Source organism: Seriola dumerili, unplaced genomic scaffold (genome assembly GCF_002260705.1).
Source record: "Seriola dumerili isolate Sdu_G_001 unplaced genomic scaffold, Sdu_1.0 BDQW01000266.1, whole genome shotgun sequence".
Taxonomy (NCBI): Eukaryota; Metazoa; Chordata; class Actinopteri; order Carangiformes; family Carangidae; genus Seriola; species Seriola dumerili.
In genome coordinates, this window is record NW_019174521.1 from 420,833 (window position 1) to 446,810 (window position 25,978).

General features: G+C 46.2%; 2 protein-coding genes and 1 long non-coding RNA gene across 3 annotated transcripts; all 3 read right to left on the reverse strand.

Annotated features, from left to right (window-relative positions):
- Positions 1–1,459: 1,459 nt before the first annotated feature.
- On the reverse strand, positions 1,460–3,014 carry LOC111230434 (trace amine-associated receptor 13c-like). The gene is made up of 2 exons (XM_022757175.1): positions 2,851–3,014; positions 1,460–2,283 (listed from the first exon to the last, which is right to left on the reverse strand). Exons 1-2 carry the CDS (start codon positions 3,012–3,014, stop codon positions 1,473–1,475), a joined length of 975 nt encoding a protein of 324 aa, XP_022612896.1. The 3' UTR covers positions 1,460–1,472.
- A 2,897-nt stretch (positions 3,015–5,911) lies between these two features.
- On the reverse strand, positions 5,912–22,092 carry LOC111230428 (trichohyalin-like). Its single transcript, XM_022757169.1, has 31 exons — positions 21,952–22,092; positions 21,742–21,879; positions 18,604–18,681; positions 18,429–18,499; positions 18,106–18,271; positions 17,900–18,006; positions 17,452–17,787; positions 17,074–17,204; positions 16,776–16,864; positions 16,271–16,419; positions 16,017–16,125; positions 14,059–14,063; positions 13,628–13,706; positions 13,439–13,516; positions 13,007–13,153; positions 12,810–12,919; positions 12,332–12,473; positions 12,082–12,246; positions 10,755–11,030; positions 10,539–10,697; positions 10,158–10,397; positions 9,510–10,058; positions 8,331–8,924; positions 8,133–8,264; positions 7,329–7,835; positions 7,063–7,131; positions 6,814–6,972; positions 6,582–6,731; positions 6,424–6,477; positions 6,249–6,308; positions 5,912–6,166 (listed from the first exon to the last, which is right to left on the reverse strand). Exons 1-31 carry the CDS (start codon positions 22,090–22,092, stop codon positions 5,939–5,941), a joined length of 5,418 nt encoding a protein of 1,805 aa, XP_022612890.1. The 3' UTR covers positions 5,912–5,938.
- LOC111230436 lies at positions 11,106–12,083 on the reverse strand. The gene is made up of 3 exons (XR_002665439.1): positions 12,053–12,083; positions 11,260–11,387; positions 11,106–11,164 (listed from the first exon to the last, which is right to left on the reverse strand). It is a non-coding gene; the product is annotated as an uncharacterized LOC111230436 (long non-coding RNA).
- Positions 22,093–25,978: the final 3,886 nt, after the last annotated feature.

The window sequence follows — 25,978 nt, forward strand, 5'->3', positions numbered from 1 at the left end:
GAACTGGACACAAATAGAGCATAGAGCCCAGAGAGTTAAGGGTTGAATGAAACAAGTAGACTGTCGACTTTTACTGAACTTTTGGGTCATTCATAGTAAATGTTTTGCAATTACATTGTTTTTTATTAATTTTTCACATATTAGAAATGACAAATAAATGCCTGAAGTAGTTTAACAATTGTGAAACATCTTCAGAACCAAAAACAGGATTCAATTTCAGAATCATTTAAATCTGCCTGATGGTAAAAAGTCTGTGCTGGAAACTGCGGCTATCTTGAAATTGAAAGTGGCTAAAGGGATTTTTAAAATTAATGGCCCCAGAGGAATAAACATATGGTGCTTGTGTCCACATTTGAAAGATTATCACAGTTATCTGCTGTACTGCAAACATCAGGTCACTATAATGATCAACTAGTAATGATCAGCTACTTTTGTACTGGGGCTAAATGATATGCAAAAAAATCATATTGTGATTATTTTGGCAGATACTGTGACATGAGTCATGATTTCAGTGTGAATGGTCATTTTTCATTTTCACTGAAAATATATAAAAATGTTGATGGTATGATTTTTGCTGGGTGTTCCTTTACATGTGGAGAATATGATCTGTGGTCCCGGCGTCTCTGCAGAAACACAATGCTTCATTTATGTTGTGACACATTTTACCTTTAACAAAAAAAACTGCAGCTCCTGTGATTTGAATATTGCACATGGCCATATTGTGATTTCAATAATATTTCAATTAATTGTTCAGCACTAATTTATATGTATATAGATTTACATACAGATCCATATTATACATACAGTGAATATACTGTAGAGTCCTATAGTTTTTAGGTTTATTTATTGGGTGTGTTTTATTTGACTGTTTAATCAGATCTCTGCTCTCACATGTTGGACTCTGTATTTCTACATGTGACACATAAACTGCTGAACAGAAACATTTCTCGGAGACGCAGTTGATCGTGTCACAGTCTGAGCACTGAAGTTATTTACACTCTGATCCGAGTTCAGTTCATACAGAGAGCAGGTTGTGAAACAGACTTCAAACACTGTCAGAGGCTGTGATGTTGAAAACACCTGGTGACCTCAGGTAACATCAGACATGACGAGTCCAGATCTTTAAACATTAACACATTTTTTCTTCTTCTGTGGATTTTTTCTGTCATGAATCTTCCTCCAGACACACACTTCATATTTTCACATGTGCAGCTGATTCAGACTGAATTACTGGCTATTTATTGACTGTTTATTGTAAAGTGCATCAATCAATATCTCAACCCCCTACAGCGCCATCATGTGGCCAGTAATAAAGCTACGAACTCTTCAACACCCGATTTCACTGCAGCAAACTGTGACTGTTCACACATGAACACTCAACAGTTCAGAGCCTTTCACCTGCATGTGAACACGTCATGTTGCGTCGGGTTGATTTAAAGAACAAAGAGAAGGTCTCATGTTCATCAGAGTCTCTACAGGACGCTGGCCTCACAGGATCCAGGCTGCAGGATCTGAAGAGTGACAATGAGTCTCACAGCTTTTCTGAACCAGGGGTAGAACAGGGCGTAGAGGAGCGGGTTCAGACAGGAGTTAAAGTACATCAGGCAGCTCATGAACACCTCAGTGGAGGAACCCACCAGGATGTTTCCACCCGACATAGACAGACAGTAGTACGGAGAGTAACAGATCAGAAACACAGCGACCAGAACCCCCAGAGTCCGGGCCGCCTTCAGCTCAGACCTCCTCGCCGTCAGAGTCATCGAGTACCCGACTGTGACGGCGGCAGTGTGAGAGCGCATGGCACGAGCCTGAGACACCGCCACTGCAAACACTCTCACATACAGACCTGTGATGATAGCGATGGGGATAACGAAGGCGACAGCGAGGTCCACGTCTCCCGCCACGTTAACCACACACTCTCCATGGCAGGGATTATACCTGCCCGGTTGTTTCAGGTGATCATACATGATGGCAACGCTGTAGACAACAGAGCAGAGCCAACACAGACATACAGCGGCCGTCACCACCCTCACAGTGACCCTGGTGGGGTAACGCAGGGGGTCACAGATCGCCACGTAGCGGTCGATTGATATGAGGACCATGCTCCCTACAGAGGCGGAGATCAGGGTGTAAGGCAGGAGGAAGTACAGCGCACACATGAGATCTCCCAGGACCCAGCAGGTCCCCGTCATGAGGATCTCAACCGGGATCACCAGGAGGCCCACGAAGAAGTCCGAGACCGCCAGAGAGAGAAGGATGAGGTTGGTGGGGGAGTGGAGCTGCCTGAAACCACAGGACACCAACAAGGTGATGAAGAAACAGCAGCCAAGAATCATTCAAACCACAGTTCATCAGAGTAAAAGACCACAGCTACAGGCAGCAGCAGGTTCATCAGACTGAGTCAAATCTACTTCAACCCTGTGGTTTTACATCAGAGTCAGTGAACCTGTGGACACATTTGTAGTTAGCGTTAAAATAAAAGTCACCAGGTTACACAAAAGAAAACACAGATGCAAAGTAGAAAACTCTGAAAGTCAAAGTTCCCACGCTGTGAGGGACCCTGAAGTTACAGGACAGAAGCTGGAAAAACAGGGAGACAGTTCACAAGTTAAATGTTAAATGATTGAAAACTTCAGACCACTGACATTTTATTTTGACATCAACAATAATCCAGTGTTTCCTGTGGTTTCATATCAACCTGTGAACCTGTAAAACTCTGATGAGTGGAGATTATTTTCTACAGAAACTCAACAACACAAGCTGTGGATTTAAACATGGTTTCATCAGCTCTTCTTTTTCTTCCTGTGAATCTCAGGACAACAGTGGATCTGCACTCAGGTGTGCACTTACCTGAAGTGGGAGATGGAGATGATGAGCAGCAGGTTGAGAGCGGCAGTGAGCACAGAGATGAAGAACAGCAGGATGTAAACGAGCAGAGCCTCAGAGTGAGGAGGCTGCGGCCTCCTGCAGGAGGTGTTGAGGAGCTGTGGGAAGCAGAGCTCAGCCTCTTCCATCATGAGAGGAGCCGAGTGACCACAGCTCTGTCTGACTGCTCCTTTATCTCCTCTCCCTCCTCCTTCACTCTGTGAATCAAACTCTTCATTCGCCCAAAGTTTGATCCTCTCATGAATCACCCCACCACCCCACCCTGTCTGAGACCACGTCCACATCTTTGGTTAGTAAATCCACTTATATTATAATATTATATAATACATGAAACAGTGCAGAGGTGCTGGCCTGACCCCAAAGCGTTTCTCCACCTACCCAGTGACTGACCCTGGCTGCTATGAAGGATGCTGCCCAGTGTGGCCTAGACCAGATGCTTCCATCACTTCTCCGATAGCGAGACCAGATGCCCGTTTCCCACGCCCGCGGTGTAGGATCACTGACGTCCTCCTTACCTAGAGCTACCAGCTCAGATGGGACATATGACGGGACCTGGTTCTGTCTGGAGTTGATGCCTCAACGCAGAGTTGAGTGATGCTTCACTCCAGGTATTTGCCTTCATTGCCAGAGAGCTGATGTCCGCTTTGACCTCGGCTTGGCGCCAAGTGTGGCTCGCCCTGTCCCCATTATCAGAGGGGTGCAGGAAGACACTTCGCACACTGCCTATTCCAGGCTGATGTTTGGGCCTGCAGCCCAACAGGCTTTGGATCAACACAGCACACGAGTAAATGAGGTCAGACAACAGTTTGCTGATTGTGTCGGACACCTTTGCCTAAGCCTGTACACACCAGCATTCCTCGCCCTTCAGCCATCACTCCTAGTCCCTCAAGAGCTGGACACTCATCTTTTCAACAGGGGCACCCCCAGCGGGCCCCTCTGCAGCCTGCCTGTCAGACACCCAAACACAGGGCTTCCAGCCACCGACCTCCCAGGCCACCCAAAGGTCATGGGGGTCAGGCCTAACTTCCAAAGTCCAGACATGAGCAGTGTCTTTCTGCAACATCTCAGCTGCTGGGAGGCCTTGTTTTCAGACCCTGGGCTGGACCCTGTTGTCAACCCTTTCCAAGGGGTACAGCATCCAGTTCAGGCGTCAGCCCCAAAGGTTTAACGGCGTCTCAATGACTTGTCAACGACCCTGAGGGCTCTGGCTTGGATCCAGATCTTCACTATATGCATTGCAGCAGCGCTTTCTCCGCTGCAGACCAGGGGAGTGCGGATTCTTCCATAGGTGGATGATTGGCTGATATGTGCTCCGACCCGGGAGCAGGCGATCTGCAACATGGCGACTCTCTGGGCCCATGTGACCAAGCGTTCCCAGAGTTCTTTGCTTCCCAGTCAGCGTGTCATGTTGATCGGTGTTGCCCTTGATTCAAGGACAATGAAAACTTCTCAAGCAGGAGAGACACTTTCTGAGATTCAGTCAGTGTTTCAGTTTCATGTGTTATGACATTAACATGTTCCAGGCTGGACATGCAGCTGCTGTAGTTCTGATCGTGTGATGTGTCGCACTGTAGGACAGAGATGTTTCTGTCACTTGGACGATGTAAAATCAGCCAGGGGCCAACAACAGGATGAAACCTGAAGCCGTGGATGTTATTTGTTTTTGAGAATGACTGGAACTGGAAAGTTAAATCAAAACAATCGTCGGAATAGTTTAAGAATATGTTCTGTGATTCTGGTGAACTGAACCTTTAAGGTGACATCATGTGTTGAAGATCACGACAGAGAGAAAAACAGAGTGATCTGTCTCTAATGACCTGGTTGCATCATGTTGTTTATACTGAAGCCTGTTAACACCTCTGATTGCTGCCACAGGCTCATGTGACACAGGTGACACGGGTGAGCGGGTGAGTAGGTGAGCAGGTGTGAAAGGTTCACACTCAGCAGAAGCAGCTAACGGGCCGCTCAGTGCCCAGAGGAAAACTACATGTGAAACAACAAACTGTGTGCGTAAACATTTGTGTGATGTTTGTTGTCACAGCGCACAGGTGAGTCTCTGAGGTTTAATGTGCAGAGTCACAGTAGAGCCGAAGGAACTGAGCAGATTCACACATTTCCAGAAACTTAACTTACATCACAGGACGAGTCAGCGACCATGACCTCTTCAAAATTTACTCCAACGGAAAAACAGAAAAGTCTGTGATTCAGTTTGAGGTTTCTGGTCTACATGAAGCTCCCGGTCCGGGTCGGTCCAGACTTGGGGACATGTCTCAGACTCTGAACTCTCCTGGATAATGTTTATGTTCTGACAGGTCTGACTACTACAGTACCCATGAGCCTCAGGCACTGTTGCCATGGAGAAGAGGCCAGTCAGATCTCTGTCAGAACCGGTCCAGAATTTTAGCTGCAGGTCTTATTTTCAGTTTTCTCAGCTTGTCGCTGTTAGCGGATCATGTGACAAATTTTTAATCTCTGTGATTGGACGTTTCTTGTCAGATTCACGTGTGTAGTTCACATCTACCTTGAAAGGTTTTGATGGTTCTTGTGGAGGTTCAAGGAATCTGAGAAAGTTCCAGGGGTCGTTGAGGAAGTTGAAACACGAACAAAGATCTGTCAGCGCCCCCCTCAGGCGGCACAAGTAATTACAGCCAGAACAAAAATCTAATGAAAGACCATCCACGATATAAAAACTTTATTTAACTTTATACAAACACACAGCTGACCTCTGACCTTCACAAGACAGTCTCAGCTCAGACTGAAGGATCATGAAATGTAATGTCATGGCTCAGGGGTCAAAGTGACAGATGAAAACTGAAAACAAATACAACAGAATAAATAACTGATCAGTAACGGTTAAATGTGGTCAAACAGCTTTAAACTCCACAGGGAGTCTTCACTGGGACTCGACTGCTGCAATCAGCCAATCAGAAGACAGCTCTTTAAAAAACTCAGTAAAATGTGGCTCTGAATAATCAAGCCGTTTCCATAGCAACAGAACAGGAGATTTTTCTTAAAGCCTGTTGAGGTTTTAAGTCTTTTTTATTTTCAGGCATTATGATTGGCTGAGGGACATTCTAAGCTCCTCCTCCCTCAGGCTGCGGTCCAATCGCTGCGTCTCAGACTCCAGGACAGACGGGATTGGACGGCGTGTGACGGTGGCCAGCGAATCGCTGAGGTCGTGTCTCAGAGAGAGCAGCCACTGGCTGTTTCTGGAGGACTGTTGGATAAACTCCGCCCTCTGCTGCTGATCCACAGCCAATGAGAGACGGAGCTGACTCACCTGAGGGGAGAAGACACTGATGTCATCAGCATCCACCTGACAACTCAGAACACCTGAAACTCTTCTTCTATGCTGCTCTCACCTGGTCCTCCAGCTCCCTCACTCGGCTCCTCAGGCGCTCTTCTTCTGTGGTGTCTGCAGTCTGCTGAACAAACACAAAGGGTTGACACAGACACACACACACACACACACACACACACACACACACACACACACACACACACACACACACAGATGTGCCTGTGTGTGTGTCTCACCTGAGATCTCATGTCAATCAGCTGCTGTCTGAGCCTTGAACGCTCCTCCTCTACCTGAAACACAATGATACAAAATCAGTGTGTGTACCTGTCTCTCAGTCTGTGTACCTGTCTCAGTGTGTCTCTCAGTCTGTGTACCTGTCTCTCAGTCTGTGTACCTGTCTCAGTGTGTCTCTCAGTGTGTCTCTGTTTCTCTTCAGTTTGTCCTTCTGATTTTCCAGGTGAGAGTTTTTCTTGTTCAGTCGTTTCTGTTCCAGCTCCAGTTCAGCCACCAGATGCTGCAGGACCACCAGTCTGTCCCCGACAGCCTGCTGACACACACACACACACACTTAGCTCCACCGCAGTCAGGTGCTCAGGATATCCCTGTCGTATCGACCAATCAGAGACACTGGCCTGGTCTGGGTTAGGTCCCGCCCCCGAGCTCTGCTCCTGTTGGTGGGCTCTCTCCCTGTAACCAATCATAGCTGCCTCAGTTCGCTCCAGAGCCAATCGGACTCGATCCCTGTCCCTCTCCAGATCCTGGCTCCTCTGAGTCAGAGTGTAAACCTGGACGACAACATCATGATGTTACAGTAAACAGCATTAAATAAAACCTGTTTATTCACAGCAACAGACCAGGACTTAGTCTTTTTGAACCTCAGCTTCTCTTTGCCTCAGCAGCCTCCTGATCTCCTCTTTCTCCTGCAGCAGAGAGGAGATGTGCTCCTCCTCCTCCTCCTCCTGAAATGATGAAACATAAACTGTTTAGAAATATCAGGTGTTTTTGTATGTTTCTTCACTCTTCAGTTAAAACTCACCTGTCCTCTTCCTTTCTTCCTGTCCTCTGTCTCTTGGTCATTCCTCTTGCTCCTCTGTCCGCCCACCTCCTCTCTCTCCTCCTCCTCCTTCTCCCTCTCTCTTGCTCTCTCAGCAGCCAGGGGGGAGATCTGTGTTTTCTGCTCCTCCAACATGGCCGCCGTAGCTCTGACCCGGCACAGCTCAGCCCGGCTCTCCTCCACCTCCCTCCCTCTCTCCTCCTCCCTGGACCTCCACTCCTTCTCAGCCTCCTCCTGTCTCTCCTTTAGTGCCTGGATTTCTCCCAGCAGATCTTTCAGCTTCAGCTCCTGCTCCTGCTCCATCTCTTTGACTCTGCTCCTCCATCGCTCCTCGGCCTCGCTCCTCTCCTCCTCCGCCCTCTCCTTCGCCTGTCGCGCCTCCTCCAGCTCCTCCATCATCTCCCTCCTCCTCCTCTCCAGGGCCTTGGCTCTGGCTCTCAGCTCCTCCACCTCTGCTCTTTCATTCTCCATCTCCCCTCTCTGTCTCTGCACCCCCTCCCTGACACTCCTTAGGTTCTCCTCTCTGATCCTCTCCGCCTCTTCCTTCTTCTCCTTCAGAGCGCTCCTCAGACGCTCCCCCTCAGCATGGCTCTCCTGGCAGGATGTGGGAAAGATGAATGAATGTATTCACTAGTCAGGGCGTGGTTAGCTTAGCTTAGCATAAAACTGCAAAAAGGGGTAACAGCTAGCTTAGCGTAAAGACTATAAACAGTGGGAAACAGTTAGCTTAGCTTAGCATCAAGATTGGGAACAGAGGAAAACAGTTAGCTTAGCTGAGCATCAAGATTGGGAACAGAGGTAACAGTTAGCTTAGCTTAGCATTAAGACAGGAAACAGCTGATTAGCATCTGTATTGTGGTTGTCCTGGGTCAGGAGCAGGAAGTGCTGTACCTGCAGGAGGAGTTTCAGGTTGGTCATCTCCTCCAGCGCGGCCCTCAGACCCTCCTTCATCTGCTGCATCTCCTCCTCCTTCAGCTTCACCTCCTGCCTGGCTCGCTCCCTGCTCTGACTCAGACCGGACACCTGAAACACAGAACCAGGTGAGTCGTGTCCACAAACTTCTGGTCAGTTTGTTCAGGTGAGACTTACCTGAGTCTGCAGGGAGCTCAGGTTCACTGACATCACCTCCACACTCTGCTGCACTCCTCTCAGCTCTTCCTGCACCTCCTCCCTCCTCCTCCGCTCCTGCTGCGCCTCCTGTCCGAGCGCTGTCGCCTCCTTCTCCGCCTTCAGTAACTTCTCCTGTGTCTGCTCCTTCTCCCTCTGCTCCTTGTGCACCTCCTCTGTGATGACCATCAGCTCACCCCTGGTCCTCCTCAGCTCCTCCTGCACGTCCTCCCTCTGCCTCCACTCCCTCTGCACCTCTTCTCTGAGAGCAGTCACCTCTTCTCTCCTCTTCATAAGCTCTTGCTGCGCCTCCTTCTTCTCCCGTTTTTCCTCTTGTACCTCCTCTCTAAGAGCAGACAGCTTCCTCTCGCTCCTCCTCAGCTCGTCCTGTACTTCCTCCCTCTGCCTCAACTTCTCATGGGTCTCCTCCCTCCTCCTTTGCTCCTTCTGGACCTCTTCCTTGAGGGCTGTCATCTCCTCCTGTGCCTCCTTCTTCTCCTCCTGTTCCCTTTTCACTGCCTCGGTGAGAGCTGTCACCTCCTTCTCAGTCCTCCTCAGGTTCTCCTGCACCTCCTCCTTCACCCTTTGTTCCCTTGTTACCTCCTCTCTTAGTACACACACCTCCTCTCTGCTCCTCCTCAGATCCTCCTGCACCTCCTCCCTCTGCCTCCACTCCCTCTGCACCTCCTCTCTGAGAGCAGTCATCTCCTCTCTCCTCCTGCTCAGGTTCTCCTGTGCCTCCTCTTTCTCCCTTTGTTCCCTTGTTACCTCCTCTCTAAGTGAAGACACCTCCTCTCTCCTCCTCAGCTCATCCTGTGCCCTCACCCTCTGCACCTCCTCTCTAAGAGCTGTCACCTCCCCCTCCCTCCTCCTCAGCTCCACTGACAGTCCTGTCATCTCCTCCTCCAGCTCTCTCACCCTGCACCTCCCTTTCTCCTCCACCAGGAGGAGCTGATCTCTCTCTACCAGTCTCCCTCGTTCCTCTTTGGCCTTCCTCAGTTCATCCTCAAGCTTCCTCTTTTCCTCCTCTTTACTCCTCAGACTCTCCCTTTGTCCCTCCATTTCTTTCTCCCTCTCTATCAGCTTATCCTCCAGCCTCCTCTTCTCCTCCCTCGCCCTCCTCAGCTCCTCCTCCTCTCCCTCTCTCCCCTCCTGCATCACCATCAATCTGTTCTCCAGCCTCCTCTTCTCCTCCTCTGTCCTCCTCAGCTCCTCTCTTTGCTCCTTCACTTCGTTTTTCGTTTCCTCCCATCTGTCCTCCAGCGTCCTGCTCTCCTCCCTTGCTCTCCTCAGCGCCTCCCTCTCCTCCTCCTGCTCCTCCTCCACCTCCCTCACTTTCTCCTCCAGTCTCCTCTTCTCTTCCTCCACCTCCTTTAGCTTCTTGTCCAGCCTCCTCCTCCTCTCCTCCTCCGTTCTCCTCAGTGCCTCCCTCTCTCTCCCCTCCTCCTCTTCCCTCTCCTCCAGCGTGGCTCTGAGCTGCTGCACCTCCTCCTCTCGTTCCTTCAGGAGGTGGCTAACCTTTGCTGCCTCCCTCGTGCTCCGCTCTGCCTTCTCTTGCCACTCCTTCACCTCCCCCTCCAGCCTGATGCTGGCCTCCTCCCTCCGTCTGGCTCTCCTCCTTGCTCCCTCACTCTCTGACTGAGCCTCCTGCAGCTCCTTGACCTGGAAGGAGATCCTGTCATCTTTTTCTCCTGCCTCCCTCCTCTCTCTCTCCAGGAGATCCCGGGTTTCTCTCAGCAGCATCTCCAGCTGCTCCTCCCTCGCCTCCATCTGCTTCAGTCTCTCTGTCACCTCCTGCTGCTCCCTCGCTCCCTCTTCCTCTCGCTCCTCCACCAGCCTCAGCTGCTCCTTCAGCTGCTCCACCTCCTCCTCCCTCTCCCTCACAGCGCTCATCTGATGCTCCAGGCTGCGCTCCCTCCGCTCCACCTCCTCCTTAACCTCCTCACACTCCTCCTTGGCCACGTTCAGCCTCACCCTCAGCAGCTCCACCTCCCCCAAATTCTCCTTCAGCTTCTCCATCAGTCCCCCCACAACCTCCTCCTTCTCCTCCTGCAGTCTCTCCTCCTTTCTCTTCTGCTCCTCTCTCTCCCACTCCACCTCCTCCACCCTACCCCTCAATCTCTCCACCTCCTCCTCTGCTGCCCTCGCTTCACCCCTCAGTCGCTCCACTTCCTCCTCCCTCCTCCTCCTCTTCTCCTCCTCTCCTTCATCCTGTAGTCTCTCATTTCTCATCTCCTCCTCCATCTCCTCCACTCTGGTCCTCCATCTCGCCACCTCCTCCTCCTTTTCCTCCTTCTCTCTCTCTAATCTCTCTAGCCGGTCACAGAGCGCATCGATCTCTCTGTTCCTCTGCATCTCCTCCTCCTTCCTCTCCTCCCTCTTCACCTCCTCATCTCTCAACCTGACCTTTGTCTTCTTCACCTCCTCCTCCAGTTTCTCCCTCTCTCCTTCTGCTTGCTGTGCTCTCTCCATCATGTGGCTGATTTTCACCTCCCTCTCCGTTACCTCATCCCTCAGTCTCTCCACCTCCCTCTGTCTCTCCTCCCTTTCCTCCGTCAGTCCCTCTATGCGTCTCCTCAGCGCCTCCACCTCTCCATCCATTGTCCCCAGCTCCTCGCTCAGGGCCTCCCTCTCTCGCTGCCAGGCCTCTTTCTCCTTCCCGCTCTCCTCTTCCTCCTCTTCCCTCCTCCTCCTTAGCTCCTCCACCTCTTCTCTCAGCCTCTCCATCACGTCTTTCAGCGCCTCCCTCTCCTCCTCGTTCCTCTCTCTCCTGGCCGTCGTTTGCTCCAGCTCTCCTCTCAGACACTCGATCTCTCCTTCACAGAAACATCAACAGTTATAAACAAACATCTCTCTCTCACACTCACTCGCACGCACGCACACACACACACACACACACACACACACACACCTTGTAAGGTGTGTTTTGCCTGCTGCACAGTGTGGATGTGTGTGTTCAGCTGACATCTGTCCACCTCCACCTGTGACAGCTGCTCCTGCTGCTGACTGAGCTGCTGGTGGAGAGACACTGACACAGATCTGTGGAGAGGGAGAGAGACAGAGAGAGAGACAGAGAGAGAGAGAAGGGGCAGACAGAGGGAGAGAGAGAGACAGAGAGAGAGACAGAGAGAGAGAGAAGGGGCAGACAGAGGGAGAGAGAGAGACAGAGAGAGAGACAGAGAGACAGAGAGAGAGAGAAGGGGGAGACAGAGGGAGAGAGAGACAGAGAGAGAGACAGAGAGACAGAGAGGGAGACAGAGGGAGAAGAGAGACAGAGAGAGAGACAGAGACAGAGAGAGAGACAGAGAGACAGAGAGAGAGAGACAGAGACAGAGAGAGAGAGAGACAGAGAGAGAGACAGAGACAGAGAGAGAGAGAGAGAGAGACAGAGACAGAGAGAGACAGACAGAGAGTTCAGTCCAGTTTTATTCTGATCTTGTTGCTGACTGTTTCACTGTTTGAAATGTCCTGTATAAATAAAGTTTCCTTTAAATCACTGAGGGAACATGTCCACAGTCATGAGGTCATGTGACCACAGATATCACATTTGGCTCATTTGGTTTTGTTTATATGGTGAAAAACTTTTGATGATTCAGGAAAGTAACAATAATAATATTTTACTATAATATAATGTGGAATAATAAGTCAGTCAGTCAGTCAGTCACACAGTTCTACTGTGTCACCTGCTCAGGTGTATTCAATACCTGAGTTCCTGCAGCTCCTCCTCCAGCTGCTCCCTGTGTCTCTGTAGACTGTCCTTCTCCTCCTGCAACCTCCTGCTGTCTCTCTGCTGTTCCTCCTGCTGTCTGTCTCTCCTCCTTGCCTCCTCCACTGCCTGCCGCAGCTGCTCCTGCGCCTCCTTCAGCTCCCCGCACACTGAGGCATGCTGGGAGGAGAGCTGAGGACCGCACACTGTATCAGACAAGTCTACAGGTATTACAGGTGTGTCACATGATCAACAATTCACTCCTCCTCCTCTCTACCTCCTCCCGCTGCCGTCCTTCCCCCTCTCTCTCCTCCATCAGGAAGACCAGCTCTCTCTCCTTCTCCTCCATCTTTCTCTCCAGCTCCACCTCTTTTTCTCTCAGCTGATGGACGACGTCGGCCTCAACCTCCCTCTGAGCTCTGAACACGACACACGAGACACAATACCGTCAAATAATAAAGTTAAAGTCAGGATTAAAGGTTTAAACCAAAGATTACAGGTTAAACTCAGGATTAAAGGATTAAACTCAGGATTAAACATTTAGACTCAAGATTAGAGGTTAAACTCAGAATTACAGGATTAAACTCAGGATTAAAGGTTTAAATTCAGGATTATAAATTTTCAATTTAGGATTAAAGGATTTATTTTGAGAATTAAAGTGTTATGTTTACAGTCTAATGTTTGTATTCTGGATTGAATGTTTTACAGTCAGGATTAAGGTTCATGTACAAACTAATCAGAGAGACCAGACTCACCTGAGCTGGCTGCAGTCCATGTTGAGGGTCTTGACCTCTCTCTGCAGAGAGTTGACCTCTGACCTCACAGCCTGCAGCTGTGATTGGCTGTCTGACAGCTCACACTCCAGCTGCACACACACACATAAACACAGGTCAGGAGCCGTTGAGCCAGGCACTGTCAGAAAGAGAGAGAGGGGTGAAGCGAGCAGCGGTACCTGCAGCAGCTGTTTGTTCAGCTCTCTCTTGTCTGACGCCAGAGCTGAATTCAGGGCGGCCATCTTGTCCAGAGCGTCCCGCCCCTCATCCAACTCCCGCTTTAACTCACACTCAGAGGTGGAGAGACGCAGCACACACTCCCTGGACTGGAGGGGGTGGGGGTGGGGGGTGGGGGGGTGAGAACAGGAAGTCTGAATGAGAACAGCTGCATTAAAACACAGAGGTTATGGTTTAACTCTCAGCAGACAAACTCTCTGTCATCTCCAGCTGTTCCTGTTTTCATTGTCATGGGCTCATGTTGATTTTGACCTTCACAGACAGATGTGATCAGCCTCCCCAGATGTTGCTGTGATGCAGTTCTGTTGATGTTTAACAGCTGTGATGTTGTTCAGGTGTCAGTGTTTTAAAGTTTAGATGGAGACAGTCTGAACCTGCTGCAGAGTGTCTCTGGCATCGGCTGCTTCTTCTTCTGCCCTCTGTTTGTCCAGCTGCTCTCTCTCCAGCGCCCCCTACAGGAGGACAGGACAGGAGGACAGAGACACAGAGACACAGACTCCTGATGGTCAGAGTGATGAGAAGCCAGAGCAGTGACAAACAGTAACTCTGTCCTGGTCTTTTACCTTCAGAGAGTTGATCTCCAGGAGGTGAAGAGTCTCTCTCTCCGTCAGCTGGACGTTCTCCAGCAGCTCAGTCTCCACCCTGAAACACAAACATCACAGCTCCAACATCTGTTCAGTGATCAGTCATTTTATCCTTCATATTTCCTTCAGTTTTTATTTATTTATCTTTTCTGGAGCCTAATTTCATTATAACTTCTACTTGCTTTTTCATTAATTATTCCTGTTTATATTGTTTTACATTGTGCAAAGGTTTGTGTTCACTATTAACTGATTAACTTTAACCACAGTGTTTTCTAAATATTTCATCTTAGTTAACGGCTGGTTAACGAACATCAGCCGACAGAAAAACAACAACATGTTCATCTTAACGTGAATCAGAGTTTAACATCAAAAACCTTTGGTTTGAAAACTGAGGCAGCTCAGAGACTGACTTCTTCTGTTAAACAGAACTCAGGAGGACACAGTAGAGTACAACAGAGTAGAGTAGAAGACAATAGAGTAGAACACAGTAGAGTAGAACTCAGTGGAACAGAGTAGAACTCAGAACACAGTAGAGTAGAACACAGTAGAACAGAGTAGAGTAGAACACAGTAGAGTAAAACTCAGTGGAACAGAGTAGAACTCAGTAAAGTAGAACACAGTAGAACACAGTATAACTCAGTAGAACACAGTAGAGTAGAACACAGTAGAACAGAGTAGAACACAGTAGAGTAGAACAGAGTAGAACACAGTAGAGTAGAACTCAGTAGAACTCAGTGGAACAGAGTAGAAAACAGAGTAGAACTCAGTGGAACAGAGTAGAACTCAGCAGAACACAGTAGAGTAGAACACAGTAGAACAGAGTAGAGTAGAAAACAGTAGAGTAGGACTCAGTGGAACAGAGTAGAACTCAGCAGAACACAGTAGAGTAGAACACAGTAGAGTAAAACAGAGTAGAACTCAGTAGAGTAGAACTTAGAGTAGAACACAGTAGAGTAGAACTCAGTAAAACTTAGTAGAATAGAACACAGTACAGTAGAAAACAATAGAGTAGAACACAGTAGAGTAGAACTCAGTAGAACTTAGTAGAGTAGAACACAGTAGAACACAGTAGAGTAGAACAGAGTAGAGTAGAACTCAGTGGAACAGAGTAGAACTCAGAGTAGAACACAGTAGAGTAGAACAAAGTAGCACTCAGTGGAACAGAGTAGAACTCAGAGTAAAACTCAGTAGAGTAGAACACAGTAGAGTAGAACTCAGTAGAACTCAGTGGAACAGAGTCGAACTTAGTAGAGTAGAACACAGAACACAGTAGAGTAGAACTCAGTAGAACTCAGTGGAACAGAGTAAAACTCAGTAGACTAGAACTCAGTAAAACTCAGAACAGAGTAGAACTCAGTAGAGTAGAACACAGTAGAACTCAGTGGAACAGAGTCAAACTCAGAGTAGAACACAGTAGAGTAGAACTCAGTAGAGTAGACGCAGTAGAGTAGAACTCAGTAGTACTCAGTGGAACAGAGTAGAACTTAGAGCAGAACACAGGAGAACAGAGTAGAGTAGAAAACAGTAGAGTAGAACTCAATAGAACTCAGTGGAACAGAGTCGAACTCAGAGTAGAACACAGTAGAGTAGAACTCAGTAGAACTCAGTGGAACAGAGTAAAACTCAGTAGACTAGAACTCAGTAAAACTCAGAACAGAGTAGAACTCAGTAGAGTAGAACACAGTAGAACTCAGTGGAACAGAGTCAAACTCAGCGTAGAACACAGTAGAGTAGAACTCAGTAGAGCAGACGCAGTAGAGTAGAACTCAGTAGTACTCAGTGGAACAGAGTAGAACTTAGAGCAGAACACAGTAGAACAGAGTAGAGTAGAAAACAGTAGAGTAGAACTCAATAGAACTCAGTGGAACAGAGTCGAACTCAGAGTAGAAAACAGTAGAGTAGAACTCAGTAGAACTCAGTGGAACAGAGTTGAACTCAGAGTAGAACACAGTAGAGTAGAACTCAGTAGAACAGGGTAGAACTCAGTAGAACTCAGTGGAACAGAGTTGAACTCAGAGTAGAACACAGTAGAGTAGAACTCAGTAGAACAGAGTAGAGTAGAAAACAGTAGAACTCAGTGGAACAGAATAGAACTCAGTAGAATAGAACTCAGTAGAGTAGAACACAGTAGAACTCAGTGGAACAGAGTCGAACTCAGAGTAGAAAACAGTAGAGTAGAACTCAGTGGAACAGAGTCGAACTCAGAGTAGAACACAGTAGAGTAGAACTCAGTAGAACAGGGTAGAACTCAGTAGAACTCAGTGGAACAGAGTCGAACTCAGAGTAGAACACAGTAGAGTAGAACTCAGTAGAACAGAGTAGAGTACCGTCTGTGTGTCTCTGTCTCCAGCTGTCTGTTCCTCTCCTCCTGTCTGTCTCTCTCTCTCCTCAGTCTGTCGTTCTCTCTCTTCACCTCCTCCTCCCTCCTCTTCACCTCCTCCAGCTGCAGACGCAGAGAAGACGACGCCTCCTGCTCCCTGTCCACACAAACACATCACCGTCATCACATGATTAAAACTGGACAGGTGCTGCTTTCAGCAGCTGAAGGAATCAACTGTGTAACACAAGGATCTCTTATACTGTCAGGTGTGTATTCAGATGTGTGTATTCAGGTGTGTGTACCTGCTCAGTACGTCCAGAGTGTGTGTGAGCTCCAGCTGAGTGTGTTGTGTGTGTGTCTGCAGCTGCTGGTTGTCATCCTCCAGCTGTTTCAGTCGCAGCTGTAGAGCTGCTTTCTCCTCACCGAGCCGCCGCAGAGATAGCTCTGCCCCCTGAAACACACCCACACACCCACCCACACCCACCCACACCCACACCCACACACACCCACACACACACACCCACCCACACCCACACCCACCTTGTCATCCTCCAGCTGTTTCAGTCGCAGCTGTAGAGCTGCTTTCTCCTCACCGAGCCGCCGCAGAGATAGCTCTGCCCCCTGAAACACACCCACACACCCACCCACACCCACCCACACCCACACCCACACACCCACACACACCCACACACACCCACACACACCCACACACACACACCCACACACACACCCACCCACACACACACACGTCAGATTTAGACACCTCTGTGACCTCTGGCCTGCAGTAGAAGCTGCTCTGTTACTGACCTGCAGTTCCTCATGTCTCCACTGCAGGGTGCTCTCTGTCTGAGACAGGACAGACAGCAGGGAGGACAGGTCCAGACTGAGGACGCTGTCTGAGGAGACACACAGAGACACAGTCCTCCTGCTGCTGCTGCTGCTGCTGTTCAGGACTCTGGACTGGAGACACAACACAACCTCCGTCAAATTAAAAGCCTCTGTGGAGTTTACATTCAGAGTTTGTTCATTCATTCATTGTGATAAATGATTATTACTGATATCGATCAGTATGGAAATATATATTGTCATATTGATCATCCCTGACTCACCAGTCTGATCACAGCCTGACTGACAGACTGCAGCCTCCTCTCTGTCTCTATGTGTCTCTCTACCTCTCTCTCTCTCTCCTCCCTCTGACTCTGCTCCGCCTGCAGTGAGCGGGAGAGCTCCACAATCCTGAGAGAGACAGAGAGAGAGAGAGAGGGGGAGAGAGAGAGACAGAGAGAGGGAGAGACAGAAAGAGAGAGAGACAGAGAGAGAGAGAGAGAGGGGGAGAGAGAGAGACAGAGAGAGGGAGAGACAGAAAGAGAGAGAGACAGAGAGAGAGAGAGAGACAGAGAGAGAGAGAGACAGAGAGAGAGAGAGGGAGGTTGAAGTCTGAACCTCAGCAGAAACGTAGGTGGAGGAGGTGTAAGTCACTTACCGCTCCTTCAGCTGAGAGACTTCAGCCTCGTGGAGGAGCTCCTCCTCCTCTTTGTGCTCCAGCTCCCGCAAGGAGAAGGTTCCCAGGGTGGAGGAGGAGACAAGAGGAGGGTCAGAGGCCAAGGAGTCTGCAGGAGGGAGGACCAGAGTGGAGGACAGAGGAGGGGGAGAGGATGAGGGGGGAGGCAGGTCAGAGAGGAGAACAGGGGGAGGCACAGAGGAGGAGGAAGGTTTGATGTGAGGAGCGCTGAGCCGCAGGGAGGAGGAAACGGAGTCACAGCTGGAGAGGAGAGAGGAGGAGAGACGAGAAAACTCCGCCCTCAACTGCCACAGATCCCTGCAGACAGAGACAGGTGATCAACCAGCAGCAGATTCATCACAGGTGTATAAACATGTGTTGGTAAACTAACAGCAGGTTGGTTAACATGTGGTCAGTGTGAGAGACGTACCTGTCAGCAGCTGTTTTAACCGTGTGACACTGTCGCCTCAGAGCAACTACAGACCTCCAGACTGACAACAAGCGAGCCTGCTGCTGACCCACATGACCTGACCGGCACTACACCACACACACGCACAGTCAGATTTTCAAATTAAAGGTGGCTCAGTCTGAAAATCAAATCTAAAACTTTCAGTGAACAGAGTAAAACCTGCAGACCTCCTTCTCTCTCAGCCAATCAGACTCTCTCTGTTCTGCCTCCTCCACTGCTCTCGTCCAATCAGCTGTCAGCTTCTGGAGGTCCTCCCTCAGGACCTGGTTGGTGTGCTCTGATTGGCTGAGCTGCTCCCGCAGGAGACCATTGGTCTGGACCAGACTGACTGACCTGAAGAGTCACACACAGGTGAGTCTGACACACACACACACACACACACACACACACACCACAGCCACACCACACACACACACACACACACACACACACACACACACACACACACACACACACACACACACACACACACACACACACACACACACACCTCTGCTGTTCCTCCTCCAGTCTGATGAGGGCGCTCTCCAGAGAGTCACTGTGTTCATCTCTGATCCTCCGCTGCACAAACACAACAGCACAAATACTCAACATCTGGAACACTGCTCTGTAGTACTTTAGTACTGTAGTACTGTAGCAGTATTAGTATTACACCAGTATCTGACCTCAGTGTGCAGCAGCTGTGTCTGATCTTCCTGCAGCTGAAGCTCCAGACGCTGACATCGACCTCTGTACTCCACCACCTGCAGAATACTTCATCAGTACTACACTGTGATAGTACTACTGCTGATACTCTGGCCGGTTACTGCTAGTGTTGCTTTCGTCAACGAAAATTATGACTAAATATCTTCGTCAACGAACCTTTATCACATGACGAAAACGAGACGAGACGCAACGTAAATGCTGGTCATGTGACGATAACTATAATTAGTGCCACGGGTGCTCAGCTCCGAGGCATCTATTAATATTCCTTCGGGCTTATTATTATTCTTCCGCCAAATTTCGGCGCGTAACTCGTCCCGCAGCTTTGAGAAAACCCCAGTAATATATACATCAAAACGTGCGTCTTGATCCCGAAAGAGGTGCTATGACTTTTGGTGTTAAAATTCCAATTTTTCCCAAAGTTATTCCCAAAATACTGGGAATAAATAATGCATTAGGAATGCATTGGAATTTTCTTTAGAAACCCACAAAATTTCACCTTTTTTCTACAACATTTCACCTTTTTTCTGAGTCACCCAGCTCTCTCATACCTGCACGTAGAAATGTGATTCAAACTATAAAACAGAGGAAAACTTCTGCTCTCTCCAAAACACAACAACTGTTTTTACATAACATGTAAACTTTTCAAACTATGAGCACTCAAAGGAGGAGTTGGAAGATTAACTTTTTCTTTGCAAAAGTAGAGTGAGCAGCGTCAGTTTGAGCGTAGAGTGCCTGAGCAGTAAAAAAAACCTTTTTTTTATTTTTAACCTGAAGCTACGGCCAACCGTAAAAGGAGCAAATACTTCTCTCTGAATGATAGAATAGTTTGTTGGATTCAATAAAATGTCAACTTTGACAGGTCAAGTTCTGCACAAAATTTTAAACGGGTGCCAGTCGGGCAGCAATACTGTCTCACTCTCATTGACCACCTAATGTAATTCGTGCTTTTTTCTTTCAAAGAACTCCTCTGTCTTCGCCACTGAGCTTACTCACTCATTTTAAAGGGATTATCTGAATAATAGAGACTGTAAGTAAACTTTTCTGGCTTCAATGTCTGTCACAGGTGTTTTCGCGTTCCTTTTCTGAAAGACGTTTTGAAGAGCATAACAAACGGTTTTCTGCATAATTGCATTTTTGAAGCCATGTAGAAGCCAAATTCTGGGCAGATTTTTCACATTGCCATAGGCAACAGCAGCTCCTGACCTGTGTGCGTGTGTGCGTGCCTAGCAACCAGATAACCAACTCTCCAAGCTCCGCTAGCTTTACATTAGCCGCATGTTAGGTCTAAATTACATTTAGTTAGGTCTTAAATATGTAAGTCCACTTTACTGCTTCCTTTGTTGCTTTTCTTTTTTGTTTTGTTAAATGAGAAGTGCGAAGAAGTTGTGGACGGTCTCCGCGTGAGACAGAGGAGAGGAGAAGCTACTAGCCCTCTCTCCCGTGTCACTTCTAGTCGCGTGCTCTCTCCCCAGTATGTTAAATTTAGCACAGAAAAAAACATAATAGTGGTAATTTAAATAGCGTTCATGGATTAATTAACCTCAGGGTCCCTCTCATTTATTTTGGACATTTTCTTCACTTTTCTCTTTTTGATTTGCTGATCATTTTGGCTGTGTTACAGCTGAAGGTATGGATTTCCTCAAGAAAGTGTCTTTTTTGACATATTTTAAAAATCTAAATGTCAGTTACTGCTTACAGGTCTATTATACAACTTGGTAACACATTTTGTACCCTCTGGGGTTCCTCGCGTCAAAAAAAGGACACACAAAGAAAATGCTTATAAAATCATATATCAATATTTTTTCTGCTCTTTTTGCTACATCTTCTTAAACCACTTCAGTTCTGCCTCTAACCTACCAAATGTTTTAATTAGTTTTTCAGGATTTAACCTTAAATGCCAGTTTGAAGACATGTTGCCTCTTGTTTTATTAAAAAAAAACAAACACAGAATATGAGATATTTCCCACAAATACATGATGGAAGGGATGAGACATTGTTTTTATATCAGAGTTTTTATATCAAGACATTTTCTCAAAACCAGAATATGATCAGGGTGACTTTGAAACACTGGAAATAAATCATAGTGCTCATCCCGACAGTAGCCCCCGTGGCACTCAAAATTTCCCGGAATTTTCTAGTTAAATATATAATGCAATATTGTTCACGAATAAAAAACGAGACTAAATGTGGTTTACAAAATAAAAACTCTGCTAAAATGTCTCTTCATTTTCGTATCTAAAACGAGACAACGAAATATTTATAACGTCATTTCGACTCGTTTAGTCGAGTTATTATTATTTTGCAGTATTTCTGTTTCCTGTGTCTCACTTCATCAGGTCGCACTGCGCCGACGCATGTGACGTCACTTCCTCAATCCCCACCGCGGGCGGCATTTAGAAGTTGCAGCTGCGGTTGAACGACAATTTCAGAAACATAACAAGACAGAGAAAAGGACCGATGGCCGGCAGCCAGTCGGGGTTCTTCTTAGGAAGAAAAAGACGAAATGACATTTGGACACACTTTCATTACATAGAGGTGGAAAAAAACCCAGAATGTGTTGTGGAAAAAGATGGGGAGAAATGCGGCCACAAAATCACAGAAAAACATGTTTGGTTGGTAAAATAAATATGTTGTAAATCAAATCAGAGCGTCTTGTGTGTCTGGAATGGATGTATTCTTGAGTCTATAAGGTAACAATAATATAATAATAAGATAACCTTGTTTGAACTGTGAAATGGGTTTGGCTAAAAGAAAATTTTGGTTTTGTCCAGACTACTAGGTACTTATACTATAGTGGGTTAAACAGAATTGCATTACTAGAAAGAGACTAAAATAAAATTTTCATTGACTAAAACTAGACTAAAATAGTCATGGATGATTCTGACTAAAATGCTCAGACTTTTAGTCGACTAAAACTTGACTAGACTAAAAAGAGTATGAACATGACTAAAACTAATAAAAACTAAAACGACAGCTTGACACAAAGACTAGACTAAAACTAAAATTAAAACAGGCCGTCAAAAACAACACTAGTTACTGCAGTACCTGCACATTACTTCATCAGCACTACACTGGGACCCTCGGTCCTGGACTCTCACCTTGTTCTGTAGCCGGTGGATGAGCAGGGCCTGTCTGGCCTCCCTCTCTCTCCCCTCCCTCACCTTCCTCCTCCACTCTCTCTGCTCACCCTCTGCATGCAGAGAGAGGGCGAGCGAGGGACACACTGACTGGCACAGCTGGAGAGAGAGGGAGGATTAAAGCTTTGATTCACCCTGATGATCACATGACCTCCTCCTTCCCCTCCTCACCCTGTCATTCAGAGCTCTGCTCCTGGACTCCAGCTCCTCTCTTTCTGCTCGACTCTCTGCCAGCTCGTCCTGCAGACGACCCACCTCCTGTTTAAGCTCCGCCTTCTCCTGCTGCCAGCCAATCAGCAGCTCCGGCTCCATGGCAACAGGTGGACACCTGTACAGAATGGACAGGAGGACTGATCACAGCACAATCAAATAATTAGAATAAGCAATTAAAATTCCAAATTTAATTTTAGAAATGTTTGGTTCAAAACGTCTTTTTCTCTCATGACTTTTATTTTCTGTCACTTTTTATTTACTTTTCATCTGGACCAATAATAATTTAATACTTTTAGCAAAATACTTTATGTGTTTCACTTTTATTTGACGACTATTTAAATGAAATATTATATAAACTATGTCAAATACAGATATATTGAAAAAGTCCAACATTTATATGAATATGCACTTTAATACATGACTGACCACTTGTTTTGTCCCTTTATGCTTATTTTATCATATTTGTCGTTTATTAATTTTATTTTTTTCCTTCGTTTTTTTTATTTTTTATTGATTCATTTTCTTTCCTGTGACCTGTAATGTTGTTATTACTGCTCGCTCAGTTGTTTCTATTGTTTCTGCTTTTATCTGAATGTGATTTCAGTCTTCTTAACTTTCACTTTTTATATTATATTTGATTTTTATTTAACCTGAGGACGCTGACACATGTAAAGTGTCTGTGACCAGGTGTAGCGTACAGGTGAACAACCTGTTGGAGTGTGATCATTAATCCTGAACACACGGGTCTGAACACGGTCTGAACCGGTTCTAACCGGCTTCTGATTGATCCAGTCAGACGTTATGAACCGGTTTTAATTAACGGTAGCGGCGTTAATTAACGGTATCGGCCGGTTTAACTGTAAACACCGGCTAGCCTGTTAGCATGCTAACACAGGAAACCGACACGAATAAAGTTTTTACCTGAAGCCGCAGCACGAGCTTTGATCTCACCGCCACAGGTAAACACGTCCGAACACGTTCAGAGCCGACGATCCGCCGGCCGCTCCGTTCACACCGAAAAACACCACCGGAGACCTCCGAAGATTCAAACCGGGTCCCGGGACCTTTCAACCCGGAAATGATCCCAAAAAACACCGCCGGAAACTACCGGCGTTAAATCCACAGAGCGACACCTGGCGGTAGGAGGTGTTCACATGAACTTTAATTAATCAACATTAAACATGAAGAAAATACTAAATTAATACAATAAAAAATTAACCTTAATTAATCAATGAATAAAACTGAACTGATAAGATAAAAATAAATAAAAATAAATAAAATATAAAATAAACAAAGAAAACATAACCAAATATAATAACTGTAATTAATAATATTAAACATAATTTAAAAAATAAATGAATAGAATAAAAAATAAATAAAATAAAAAAATATTTATATTAACTGGAAAAAACTGTGTTTTGCTTTAACAAAGGATAGAGAATAAAAAGCTAAAAACTGTAATTTCACCATCACAAATACACTTCATTTAGTTTGTTTGTCTTTATAAGTTTTTATTTATATAAGGTCACAACACACATGAACAATGATAAACTACAGTACACAACAGACCTGAGTCCACAACCCACTCAGTATCACAAAATTGTTAAGTAATTAAAACGAAAAAAAAAGAATGAAGCTTATTAAAAACAAATAAAGTAAATAAACTATAATGAAAAGTTTGTATTTAACTGTGTTTCAGCTCATGTGTCTGCTGATTCTCCTGGTTCCTCTCCATCCTCATGAAGTCTCTCAGTCTGGTTTCTTCCTGGTTCAGGTCAGTTCTTCATGTGGAGTCATGATCCAGAGCAGGACTGAAGAATCTGAGCTCACACGTTCTTTATAACTTTGTTTATGTAATTAGCCTGCACTGGAAATCATATGTGATCAGTGTTGTTGCTGAGGTTGAACTGTGGAGTCTGTTATTTTAAATCTATAGATCAAGTTTGTTTTCAGTTAAACAGTCCAATTTAAATATAATATATATTATTGATATGTAATATTATTCTGAGATCATTTGAATTTAAGGATTTAACACTTTAGTGATGTTGTACAGAAGTTTATTCACTTTGTTGTAAACTGATGTGGGTGACATAAGAAACCAGAGTCTGTTGATATTTATTTTATGTCTTTTTCCATCATATACAGTTAACTGGAGGAGCACAGACAAACCAGGATGTGGCAAATAATAAAACAAACAAAATTAAACCCCCAAAACAAAACCCCTCCTCCTACTTTTCTCTGTTTTACATGCAGCTAGATTTACATTTATCATCAACATTTATATAGAAAGGATCAACAATAACGACTATAACAAAATAAAACCAACAGGAAATGAATAAATATTCAAACATGATCCAACGTTTTTATTCCTGACGTCACTGCACCTTCAATAAAGATTCAACAGAAATACTTACATCTGTAGATGTGTGTTTTATTCGCTGTGTTTTAACACAGACATCATGTAATACAAACATCCAGTGTGTCTGTGAAATAAAGACATCTCTGAGATCAAATCATCACCTGGTTTTAAAGTGTGTTTGTGTTCAGTCTGACTGTAGCTGCAGTTTAACACACATCACACACACACACACACACACACACACACTGAGTCAGCTTCTTGTACAGCTTTAACAGAAGCAGTCGACCCGTTGCTGCCACAGAAATTAAAAAAGCTTTTCTTTCATTTTACTGATAAATGTTGAATTAAATATAAATGTTTTTCTGCTTTAATTCATCTGAACAGTTTGAATCATTTTCATCAGCTGGTCTGTTTCTCATCAGAGCTTACTCACATCTGTAAACATTTCTTCAGCTTTCAAACTTTAAATAAATCTTTAGAGGGAAACTGTGGCCTTCAAAGTAAAGTCTACTCTTACTTTGAAAATATCCCGCTCTGAGGACGTGGTCACAGAATCTCGGAATTAAATCAATTAATTTCAAAGAAGCCGCTGAGTGAAGTAACTTAAAAGTGTCTGACTGATTCATCAAGCAACCATCAGGACAGAGAGTAAGAGGGTCCAAAACACAGGAAGCTGACATAGCTTATGATCCGAGAGTCAACATCCACCAGGTCCTCCAGGTCCTCCGGGTCCTCCAGGTCCTCCAGGTCCTCCAGGTCCACCAGGTCCTCCAGGTCCTCCAGGTCCTCCAGGTCCTCAGTCAGAGAGTAAACTGCTCATCAGGAGTTGAGTGCAGGAAGACCTCCTGGAGAAGCTGTCTGGTTATCTATAAACCTATCGGGACATTGAAGACCTTGAAGAGACTGAAGACCGTGAAGACATTGAAGACCTTGAGGACACTGAAGACATTGAAGACCTTGATGACATTGAAGACATTGAAGACCTTGAAGACATTGAAGACCTGGAAGTCATTGAAGACACTGAAGACCTTGAAGACACTGAAGACCTTGAAGACATTGAAGACCTTGAAGTCATTAAAGACCTTGAAGAACTTGAAGACATTGAAGATATTGAAGACCTTGAAGACACTGAAGACCTTGAAGACACTGAAGACCCTGAAGACATTGAAGACCTTGAAGTCATTGAAGACATTGAATACCTTGAAGAACTTGAAGACCTTGAAGACATTGAAGACCTTGAAGACATTGAAGACACTGAAGACCGTGAAGACATTGAAGACATTGAAGACCTTGAAGTCATTGAAGACATTGAAGACCTTGAAGAACTTGAAGACCTTGAAGACACTGAAGACCTTGAAGACCTTGAAGTCATTGAAGACCTTGAAGACACTGAAGACCTTGAAGACACTGAAGACCTTGAGGACACACAGCTTCACTTGACACTTTATTACAAACCCAACCTTCAGCAGGTTTTGCTGTGAACCTGAATGAGAGAGTAGCACCACATTGGACTTTGTGCTGAAGTCCAGTCCCACCAAGACAACGATCCTCCTCTGGTTGTCTCTCATTAACATGTTTGTCTTTGTCCACTGGAGGGTGCTGTCCTTATCAGCAGAGCTTCACATG

Coding starts and splice junctions, on each gene's coding strand:
- LOC111230434 (XM_022757175.1), bottom strand. CDS start 3,014: ATGGAAGAGGCTGAGCTCTGCTTCCCACAGCTCCTCAACACCTCCTGC. Junction 2,284..2,850: donor ATCTCCATCTCCCACTTCAG/GTAAGTGCACAC, acceptor CTGTGGTTTCAG/GCAGCTCCACTCCCCCACCA.
- LOC111230428 (XM_022757169.1), bottom strand. CDS start 22,092: ATGGAGCCGGAGCTGCTGATTGGCTGGCAGCAGGAGAAGGCGGAGCTT. Junction 16,420..16,775: donor GGAGACATGAGGAACTGCAG/GTCAGTAACAGA, acceptor GGTGTGTTTCAG/GGGGCAGAGCTATCTCTGCG. Junction 7,132..7,328: donor CCCCCCTGGCTGCTGAGAGA/GCAAGAGAGAGG, acceptor GAGGAGGAGGAG/GAGCACATCTCCTCTCTGCT.